General features: G+C 36.6%; 1 protein-coding gene across 2 annotated transcripts in view; it reads left to right on the forward strand.

The window, feature by feature from the left end:
• Positions 1–12,032, forward strand: part of DPYD (dihydropyrimidine dehydrogenase) — a 338,238-nt gene that overhangs the window by 174,313 nt on the left and 151,893 nt on the right. For both annotated transcript variants that reach the window (XM_027740750.2, XM_039378355.1), the window contains one exon: positions 1,074–1,289. In XM_027740750.2, coding sequence (XP_027596551.1) covers positions 1,074–1,289 — 216 coding nt within the window. The remainder of the gene's footprint in view (positions 1–1,073; positions 1,290–12,032) is intronic.

Here is a 12,032-nt window from a genome sequence, read left to right on the forward strand (position 1 = left end):
TCCTGCTGAAGAAATCTTCCTTTTAAGGATAGAAGAAACTACTGTGATCTTAGCTGTCACTTATTAGGAACATAGATGGTGTAGGGCTTCTCTGTGTTGGAAATTCCTGCTTTATTTCTTTGTGATTTTATTGAGTCAACCATCTGAGTGAGCAAAGATTTAAATTCTACCCACCACATTGTGATTAGGATGCTGTTCAGTATCCATACATGGAGAAAGATTTTCTCTCTGCAATTTTTATGGTATTAAATGCAACATATACATTGAAAGCTTTTCACTGACTCTTCAGGCAAAAGACTTCTTTAAAATGAAAACAAAGGTGACTGTGGTGGCACAGCCATAATGTATATGATGTTCTTTGATCCCAAATCAGAGTCTAACTCTTGTCAATCTTGAAGTATTCATACTAATGCAATTAAGTATAAACCCAGTGATAGTTTTGCATATATTGACAGGTATGCTGATGTGTAGGCTATAGAAAATATTTAAAACTGGGGGGGAAAGGTGCAGAGATTCAAAATACATTGAGTTAGATCTGAGCGATCCTCCACATGATGCCTTCCCTCATTTTTCACAATTCCCTACACTTTAGATTGGCACCTGGGAAGAAAACTAAAAAGAATCTGTTGGCATACCCTGGTTTTTTTTTCAATCTCACTGCTGCTGGCTGCTGTAGGGGACAGAGCTGGCTGTTCAGAAGGGTTGAACAAACCTTTGTACTGAACCAGGCTATCAGTACAGGATATAAAATAAGTGTTTCTTTAGATGTAAAATAACTGTTTCTTCATTATTATTATTATTATTATTATTATTATTATTATTATTATTATTATTACTGTTATTTGGTTATTTCCAGCATAGCATAGTATTTCAGCATGAATACTATTTGGGCAGAAGATGTTGCATATGCAGATGTTTGCATGTTTTACTGATTTGCAGGTCTGAACACATACTAAAATACCTAAACTTTGGGTTATTATATATTAATTATTCTCTTATCAGTGTTAATAATAAATTATATAAAAATTAATCAGCAAAAAATTCTGTGATTTTTGTTTGGGTTTTTTTTACAGTCCTTATACGGTGTTGCAGTTTCTACAGTTCCAGAACTACCACTCTTCTATACTCCTATAGATTTAGTAGATATCAGTGTAGAAATGGCTGGACTGAAGTTTCCAAATCCTTTTGGCCTCGCCAGTGCAACTCCTGCTACAAGTTCTTCAATGATTCGAAGAGCATTTGAAGCTGGATGGGGCTTTGCTGTCACTAAAACATTCTCTTTGGATAAGGTAAGAAAATATTTTAAGGTGTATTTCGTGTGCAACCATTTCTTTGTTTATTTGAAAAATCTGAGTCTTTTGGGAATGACACTGTTGAATCCAGCTCGCATAAAGATAGCAGGAACGGGTATGATACATTGCGTAGTTTGACTAGTCTGGGAGGTTCACCACTACAGTGACACAGTTTCTGGTTTTGTTTGTTGTTACATCCTTCCCCTTTATTCCCCCACCTTTTAATATTAGCCACCTATTAAGCGTAAGAATCTTTTTTTTTAAATACTGCAGTGAAAATGTTTTCTGTAAACGATCAGAATGCAAAGGGAATGAGTAACAGCTTTGTCACACAACTCATGAAAGACGGATTCTGTGCCAGGGGCTGCCAAGATAAGCCATTGAAACTGAGTTGCAGTTGCAGTATGATAATGAGGCTGCAAGGTGGAGCTGGGTGGGTAATGGAAGAGAAAGATGGAGGCAACATAAAAGAAGCCTATGGAGACGAGCAGTTGTGCTGAAGGTTTGTAGCACAGTGACATTGGCCTTCAATAATGTAATGGAAGATGAAGGAATTAGAATTAAATCTTGAAGGCTATGGCTCAGTGTGGCACCTTAAATAAAACATTTTGTGTAGATTTAAACATGTAATTGATTGTTTGGCCTGAGAATTGCATTCAAGATGGATTTCTTGTTGCTATATTCAAAATGGCAAAATGAGAGTGAGCAAGAAGTTTAGACAGTGAAAGAAAATAACAGCTTTGATAAACAGATCACAGAGAAAAGAAGCAGATTTTGGGCTGGGATGTAGATATAGTTTAACTTGTAGAGAGAAGAAGAAGAGCAAAGGTGCATCCTTAGATATAGGCCTAAGTAACTGTGAATAATTGCAATGTATTGTCATCCAGTGACAGACAGTAGTGTGGGCTGAAGAAAGCTCTTGAGATTAATTTAGAAACAAGGGTCTTTTATTATTGGTTCAGAGATGGGATATACAAGTGTAGTGATGGATGGAGACCTTAGCAGAAGAGAAAAGCTAGATTTGCTCCTCTGCCACCTGTACATGGGTAAGTACCACAGGTGAATTAACTATAACGAGTGGCCCTCTAATATGAGGAAGGTCTAAGGACAAAGTGCTGTGTTGCCACAGTGTACTGTAAAATATGTCAGGCTGGCTTCTGCTGTCACTTACACCTGAAGTAGCCTTAAGGAAGTAGGTGTCCCTCTACATTGCAGTTGAGATTCCAATCTACTTCACGAGGCTTCTTATTAAAATACTTTTTATGACATAAATGTCATTCAAATATGTTTACAACTGACTTACATGTATAACATACTGTCAGCTGTAATTATTCAGTACCTGGGCTACAGGCAACCCGTAGCAAGTACTGAGATTTATTTATTTATCAGTATTATTGCTGGTATGCTTGCAGTCCTGCCAGACTGCATGTTGATTACTGTGCATCTCAAGAGCTAAACAGACGCAGACTGAGTTCCAGCTAAGGTGGGAGTTCAGGAGAAAAGATGTGCTTGTTGTAGGAAGTGATACTGGTGCTCCACTAAGCAGCAGACTCTGAGTCATTTCTCAAATGGTGACTGCAAAGTGTTCCACTGTATGCCATGCTCTGGAGGTGTGACTCAGATGGAGATATTTCAAGGGTTTTTTTAGTATTTGTTGCAATAAGATGCAAAATATTGCTGATATTACTTGTTTTTTAATTTAATAAGTTCAGAAAAGTTGGTTGAATTCTAGTTCAGTGATTGTTATTTCTAGCTAAGCTACCTTCTGATGTTCAGTAGGAGGCAATGCTTTCTCTGTGCCTCAACTCTTGAATCATGTGTTGCTGTGTGTAGTAGGACTGTGTCCCATCCAAGTACTACTTAGTTTTTCCACTGTTGTATTTTTCCTAGTAGTGTACTTCCCATGGGTGTTAAGCCTTAGTATTTTTGACATGATTTGAGATGCTTGGCTGAGAGGTGCTGCAGAAAGAAAATTGCTTTTATTTATCGTAGTTATATGGCAATTAACGCTATAAAAATAATCATTTCAAATGGGAAGAAAAGCTCAATGAAGTACAGCACTTCTTATGTGAACAGAGTATTACAGAAAGACTGCTCTTGTTGACTTAACGCTAGAACAAGTTGTTGGTAGAGAGTTTGAAATATTATAGATTAGCATTATGTCCTTTTTTTTTTTTTTAAATCTTAGCTTCTGATTATGTAGACATAGATCTTGTGCAACGTTCAGCAGGGAGCAGAATGGTCTCTTGGGCTGTGGTACCAATGAAAGTAGGACCAGGAGCAAAGATTTCCTGGTCTAAGCCTGCAGAATCAGTGGGAAGAGGAGGAGCTGCTCCCCAGACAGTACAGTTCCCAAGAGTGGAAGAGCTTCTGGGAGGAAGAGAGCTTGCTAGACACAGTTTTTGGCAGCTGAAGCTCCTCCACTTCAGCCTTGGTTGTATGTGATACAAGGAGGATTCTGTGTTCATTCTTGTTGTCTAATTATTTTATCTGTCCCAGTAACACTTAACTTGTGGGCTTCCTTCTTGTTTGCAATAGTTAAATGCAAAGTGCCTGTGTGGCAATGGGGAGCTTAGCAGCAGGAGAAATTCTCCGTTTTCCAGAGCCAATGACTGAATTGGCCACTGTGTTTGGACACTGATAGCGGAAATGAGTGACTTCCCTTTGGCACTTCAGCAAAAGTGACTGATGCAGGCTAAATTTGAGTGACATATAGCTTGTGAAAAGCATATACAGTCCAACCACAAATTTCCATACATTAACTACAGTGGAATGGAATAAGGTCAGAGAGAAAAACATGATAAATCGTGGAAGAAGGAGATCCAAGGACAGAAATAAGACGGACTCAGACTGAAGAACTGAGTGATTCTCATAAGACAGAATTTATTTCATATGAACCACTACTCCTTTTCCCTCTTTCACCATCTAACACAGAAAGCTCTTCTAAAATACTAAGCTAGAGATCCCCTCCACCTATGAGAGGCCTTACTGCCTTGTTTAGAGGAACTGTTGGGCAGCAGTGCTGGAGTTCTAGCCTCTGGACCATAATTTACTCCCCTAGTCTCTCCAATCCTCATCTGTCATGGCTTCACATGCTGCCCCAGAGGGAGTTAGCACAGAGCTCACTGTGTCACACCATGCTCGTTCCCTTTTAAACACTTACATACTTTGCTACATAATTGTGTTCATGACAACCTGTGTAGCATTTTCTGTTTGTAGGGTGAGGATTTCAACTGTGATTCAGCAAAAGTTTGTTGTTGCATACTACAGTACTATTGTTGAAACATTAAAAAAAAGCTAACATGAGAAATAGCTTCAGAAATTTCTTCAGAGTATTTATACCTCAAAGTATACTGCACTCTTAAATATTTTAGAATGTACTGGATATTATAGCATTATGCAAATAATAGTTACAGGGTACTGTACCTGTATGTGTCTGTAGGTATCTGATGGAGATAGTGACTTGTAGAATTTTATTTACTAAATTAAACATCTTTGCTCAGCTGCTTTAGTATCAAGTAGATTTGATTTCTTCCAGAAATGCTGAATAACGGAATAAATGAGAATAACTGCTTTTAAAATAGACTATCAGTAGGAAAGACAAATGGTAGCAGAATAAAAGTGTCCCTTCACACACCTTTTTCTATATTCATGTCTTCCCTTTTTGACTGCAGATCAATAGCTCTTTGCTCTGTTGGTTCAAATAGTATTTCTGTCTTATTCAGATAACTCTGTCCAGCATATTATTTGTGAATTCTGTTTGCAAGCTATTGAAGGGAAATGGGGGAGCTGCATATCATAGGGAAATGGGAAAGGTGCACATCGTAAGAGTCCACAAAAACTGAATAGCAATTATTACTTCTTTTAGAGAAAACTACATGTAGAATGAGAGATACTGCTTTAATTAAACAAATAACTGTGAGTGGGAGGTTTTTAGTAGAAGTTCTATACTAAGCTGATTTATTTACTTAGAATTTATTAGTGAGTACTGTTTAGTACACAAAATTTGCATTAAAACCTGTAATCAGAAAGTTTGTATAAACATAGTATCAAAAGAAGTCAGAGGTTATATGAAGTGTGCACATCCCTGTACCATATTCAATACCTCAGTGAGGAGTTTATAGCAGAAATTAGGGGTTTATTGCTGAATTCAGGCTTTGTTGTTCTCTCACTGCATGGTATGGGCTGTTTAGAAAGAGGAAAAAACAACTGGATTAGCAGAAATGTTTGTTTTGATTTTTAGATGCTTCCTTCACTTCTAAAATTTAATTCTGATTAATCAGATACATCTGTCTTTATTTTGTTGTGACATGCATTGATTTGTGATGCTGTCGCTTTCAATAATGCGGAAACAGTTGCCTTTATTATGAGAACCAGCAGAAATCAACATGCAGACTAACTTCATTTTTAATCTTTAATTTTTTTCATTATATATGGAGCAAGTTGCGTGGCTGATTTTAAAAACAAAGCTACAATTAAAGCTAGATTAAATTTGAACTAAACCATAGTTAGTTTAGTTCAAAACTTTCTAGCCATAATATATGTTTGTGCAGTTCACAGACGTAGGTTTTACAATATATTTTCAGAACCATTTCTACATAAGAACCATTGCTGGTATGAGAATTATATAATTTGTCCAGTATATATCACATTTCTATGTGCTGTTATTACAATATACATATTCAGACTCCAGCTAGTTCTCTCTCTGTACATTTGCACTGTGTGCACCTCACTTTATAACTGAAGGTGGTAAAAAATCATGGTACAATGATGCATTGTTTTCCATAACATTAGTATTTCACTTAAGTGAATCTGTATTACAAAATGTATATTTTTGTATGATATTACAGCATAGTAATTTAGATTAAACTAGTTATAATTTATGGTGCCAAGCCAAAAAGCTATTTAAGATGCATTAAAATGCAGAACCATGACATTTGAAATTCTGATGTTCTTAATATGACAAAGGTTATTCTATGGAGTTTTGCTATAATATGAAATATTAATATTTCACAATACAGTTTTGATGAAGTACAATTTGCCTAGCTTGCATACGATAAAGAAATTAAATGCTTACCAAGGGAGTTCAGTGAGAATTAGAGCCCCGCCTGAACATCTGCTTGAAATGTTATTATCCTGTCCTACTGACAGCATCACTCCCTCATTGTTTTTCAAGATTGACAGCTGAATATTGTACTGATTTCTGCAGCAAATATATCTAGGTGAACTTTGTTTGGTTTTTAGGAATTTAGAACATGCTTTTGATTTCCATCCTATAATTTTTTTTTTATACTCTTGACATTTGTAGATGCCAGATTGAGGTCTAGTATGCTGTAGCAAAGATAGACCATTGACTTGCAACGAAATGCCAGTTGATATCTCAGTAAACAGAAATATTACTATTCTTTATTGTGTGGTCTGTATGAAAGCTGTATGGGCTTTCTTTGGGGAGACAAATGATCAGATTGTTAATGTCAAATATAAAAAGGACTGTTTGCCTTTCTACTAAATAGCATCAGACAACTTTTATTAACTACATTTTTGAACAGAAGAATCAGTATTTTACAGGACTCCTTAGCACACAGAACTCATAAGTTATTTTTTGGTTTTATAAGTGTTAAAATTATTATTAGGTTTAATATTTTAGGAGTTTGTTATGTGCCTCATTTTGTCCCATACTTCTGAAAGAATTTTAATAAGAAATACCAGCTTTATTGTTTTACAATTTTTACATTTTTTAGACAGTGCATAAAATCAGCAAAATGTAACAGGGGAGATGAAAGACTGTGCTAGGGAAATACTATAGAATGTAATTTTTTTTTAAATGCTGTAGTTGTGCTATTGTATTTTACTTGAGTATTTTTATACAGAAAATATGTTATTTGGTTACAAAAAAGGAACAAATAATTCTATGAATCTGATTAAGTAGCAGGAAAACAGACTCGTGCTTTTTTCCCCAGAAAAAGTATTTTTCTGACATGTTCAGCTTAAGGACCAGATTTCATCTCTACTTAGTTTTACATTATCCCTGGCCAAATAAAAAGAAGGATGGAGACTTTTTTAAAAGCAAATAACTTCAGTAGCTTCAAAATTACTGTCTGAAGAACCAGAAGAGACTGCGTTTAACCATTCTTTTAATTCAGTCCATGCACCTGGTGATGTAGGGGTTTGGCACATCTTCATCCTGGAGAAATTCCAGTCTAGAAAGATATAGCACAGCTTGAACACAGTGAGACACCAAAGATCCCAGGACTGAGAGCTTTAACCAAGTCATTATTGATAAGCCAAATCCCTTCCTACCACAGCTAAAATCTGCACCAAGTAGATGTATGCCTTAAATTGTTGCAGGCATGCCTCTTGACACCAGTGAATTTGCAAGTGAGGCACTTTGGACCATTTAAAAATCTGGTTTTACCATCAGTAAAGCTGGTTATTTTGGCCAATGAATACTTTGAATGCTCAAGATAACCAGCTTCATTTTTAAAGCAAGAGTTTAACAACAATCTGTAAAAAGGTTTCTCTCTTTATGATTGTATTTACTACTTTAGAAATGAAAAACTTCTTACAGTTTTGTGATAAAAATTAAACCTCTGGGCGAATGTTTAGTCCCACTCTTCCTGTAGCATTAAATATCACATAAATGCTGCACTTCTTCTGCAGTGAGAGTCTCTCTTTTGCACAGGGGCTCTCATGGAGAAGTCTGTTATCTCAAGGCATGAACCACAGTGTGACAATTCATCAGTGGAAGACAAAGAGGGATCTGTTGTGCAGGGGTGTTGAACACTGAGCCGGTAAACCTCATCTGTGCTAAAGGGACAGATTTTTACAAACAGATGATCAGCAATTTTCTTCCCATGTTATCTCTTTTCCTGCCATTCACACTTGTGGAGCAGAGTGATCTTGGCTGTAACTTTTATGCCTTATGCCTTGAACTTGTGGCAGAAGTTCCATTGGGTCTTTAAGCTGGCAATGACTTATCTTCCTCAAAGCTGCACACAAAACTGGCCATCAAAGGTGAAAGGAGATATATGTGCAAAACTGGTTCTTGGTAGGCTACAGGATTCTCAATTCTATAGCTGTCTAAGGATTCAGTTTTTTTCATCTGGGGATTTTTTACACAGTATTTAGAGGTTGTTTCTCTTTCCTGTGTTTTTCTACTGGAGTCAGTAGTTTAAAACAGTGTAGCAAGAGTACATATACATATACAAAGTGTCAAATTGACCATTAACCTTGAGCTGGAATATTTTAGGTATTTTATGTATAAAACACTTTCAAATCAGTCTTTAAGGTATTTTTTAATCTGAAAACTGTTGCATATTTTAATGAAACTCATAGTGCACTTAGATTGGCATAATTGAGAAGCAGTTTCACTGTAATTTGGAAGAGTGTAAAGATTGCAACACTGAGTATTTTGGTACATATGCCTTTCTATAAAAAAATAGCTACCAAAAGTAGGAGTGTTCATTCCTGCTCAGCATAATATATGCTGTTCTTGTAGTGACCAGTACTTAAGAGAGGATGTAATTTCTATTTATAGTGCAACTATTAGCCAATCGGTCAAACAAAATGGATGCAAATTTTACACTGATTAAAAATCACAATAGTATCTCTTTTTATCTTGAAGAAACTGCCTTGCTCTTTACTAACTTTGCTTTATTTACCTCATTCTTCTGAAAATACCTGCAAATATTTATCAAGAGAGAGACAAGGAGAGCACACATGCATGATTTTCCAAAACTGCTGAGGATCTGCAGCTTCTGTTGGCTGTATCTGAAGTACTCGGCATTTTTGAATATCACATTCTGAATAAATAGGATTTTAAAAAGCAAATATGTAGCATACTTGTGTAAAATATCATTCAGCTATAGTTTTCTGTGGTTGTTTTCTATATCCTTGGAAGTTTGTTGGTAATCTTGGCAATGCCTCACATAATTTTGTGTCCAAAAGGAATTCAGCTAAAGAAGGCAGTTTGAATGTAAGCTAGGAATTGTCAAGTATAATTCTGAAATTTAGAACTTTCACACTTGTTCCATTCTCAATTCAGATTTGTTGCAAACCTTTTAGTGTTGTGCCAACCAACTGAATATAACTTTCTTAAGTGGCACTTATGTATTTTATAATTTATTAGAAAAAGCTGTACTATATTTTTCCAAATAGTTATATTTGAAACACACCTATCAAAGATAATCTCAGCATAAGGCAATATTTAACATTTTTGAATTTTCTTAGCATAAATGACATAAACTTCCCTATTGTTTGGAATTGTCAGGATTCACTTTAATAGGTAACCACGGATGTTCAATGAAATCTTTATTTAGCCATTACAGAATTCAGAAGTTTCCGTTCTGTCAAGTCATTGACTTTTCAACTTTCTGCATTTGGCTAAGTGCATGTGTCAAGAGTTTGGTTTTTTCCCCCACTTCCACATTTTAATTATAAAAAACCCCAGGACATGAAAGAGTGGTCTTCATGCTTCAGCTGCTCTGATTTACAGTTCAGCATCTTTGCTGAGGTCTGCTTTCATTGCTGTGGTCAAATGTTGGCTTTTGTAGAAGTCTAGGTGACCCTTTGGGACCACACCTCTGCCCACTAACATTATAAGGCTGCAGATGTATTGGGGAAGACCTGCTTCCAACAGTAAACCAGACCATGCCTTCTACCCTGGGTACCAGCTGGTTGTTTCTTGGTTCAACTGTGCACGTTAAATGGCAGCCCTGCTTCTCTTCTCTGCATCAAGACAAGCTGAAGAGAGAGCTCTTCTCTGCATCAAGAGAGCTGAAGCATCTCACGTGGCAGCTATTGCCCCAAGATTCCTGGTTGGACCATGGAACTTGCAGCATGTTTGCAGAAATGTGGTCCCAAATAGACTCTGCACAGACACTCTTAGACTGATGTCAAGCATGTATGTGGTGCTATATAGCTTGTGTTAAGAAGTTTGTAGGCATTAGCTGAAATGATGTAACTAGCTCTGAACTGGCATATGTTTCCACACACGAGTTTACAGGGTTTTAGCTTAATCACTTCTAAAGGAATTTTTGGTTATACGAGTGTAGCTTCTATGTAAAGACAATACCCTTCTCTTAAGTGCTCGAGTCACCTCAGGTCTTGAGTTCCCACTTGGTAAATGAAACTGGTAAGGCTGCGTTTCACATGTGATTTGCCCACACAAGAAGTTAAGAAAGCAAAGAGCTGATTTTTGAATCTCATGGTGATACAATTGCATTTACTCCTGATTGACGTTGCTGCAAAAGCAGAATGAAGTCCCATATGTTTATAAAACCTGACGGGTTCTTATGTTGAACTACTGTGATGGTTTAAAGGTAAACTGGCAGGAGAAATGAACCCAACTCAAAACTTGTCAGAGTTACAATTTAGTAAAAATAATACAATAAATACAATTATATGGACAAACAATTGTTTTTAACCCACAAACTCCAGATCTATAACCCAGCACCCTGAGGCACGAACAGAGTGGTGTTCTTTGGGCCCCCGTGCTGAGCCCCACATGGTCCCCCTGAATCCAAAGTAAACGGAGAGGGAAAACCTGTTGGTGAGAGTGGTGGTCGCAGTCTGGTCGAGGGTGGTGATCACAGTCTGGTCAAGGTTCTGATCCTTCTCTGGATTGGACGAGCGGTACCAGAAGTCCCAAGAGCCCAAGATTATATACCCTCAGGTTCAGGCAGGAATGCCCAGTACCTCCTGCAGGGCAGAGAGTTCCACACTGAGTCATTGTGAGTTGTGGGTGTGAGGACAGGAAGTCCTCCTATCTCACAGGCCTCTTAACACCCAGTTTATAACCTGAAGGGTCAGTTGTGCTCTGGGCAGCTGCTGCAAATGGTCTGTTGTTAACAGTTTCTGGGAAATGACATGGAGGGTGTAGAATACACAGTTTGGATTATACCCACACAGTGATGAACTGGTCCCAGCTGTTCTAACTAGGACAAATACCTATTACGATTCCAAATATGTATGTGAGTGTATTCTAAATAACATTTCTCATCATTATTTGAGATACATAATTAATCAAATTTTTTACTATAATAGAGATTGTGTTTTATGGGATTCTGTCCTTCAGTCAGGAATTGTGGGATTTTTGTGAATAAATCTTCTAGAGTTAATTCCAGGAGGAGACAAATGTATCCACCCCATGAACTTTTGGGATATTACTCTTAAGAATTATCCAAAAAGCTCCTCATCATTACTAATTGCAAAATTTTTTTCTATAGAAAAGAAAATAGAAACACACATTTTTAATATTGCGTTAGTATCCATATTATGATAGTCTTTAATTGTAACTTCTCACGTGATGTATTATAAGGGCATACAACTTTAGATTTGTGCGGAGGACTCGATACTACCTCAGAAATTAATTATTTCTGCTGACTTACTCTAATGTTATTGAATTATTATTGACTATTGACTTTTTATACTTTAAAGTAATCTGTTTTGGCTTTCCTGATGCATTTTGGACTATGAAGCAGTTAATTACAATGATAGCTATAGGTTTCGAAAGCAGCTACCAGCACCTTTTCACTGTTCTCGGCCATATATTTAAACCTACAATATGTTAGTAAGTTTAAAAATTAACTTTTTTTACCTTCTGCTTGTCTGACTTCTCTGATAATTTAGTGCAATATAAGAGTTAAAAAAAATAGAATTTCTAAACCATATTATAAATGAAAAAGATGTCACCTAATGTTAGAGATGGATATTTCTTTGTTAGCAGCTGACCTTCTCAGA

This window comes from Pipra filicauda, unplaced genomic scaffold (assembly GCF_003945595.2).
Source record: "Pipra filicauda isolate LSUMZ 115617 unplaced genomic scaffold, ASM394559v2 scaffold135_size2527700_pilon, whole genome shotgun sequence".
NCBI lineage: Eukaryota > Metazoa > Chordata > Aves > Passeriformes > Pipridae > Pipra > Pipra filicauda.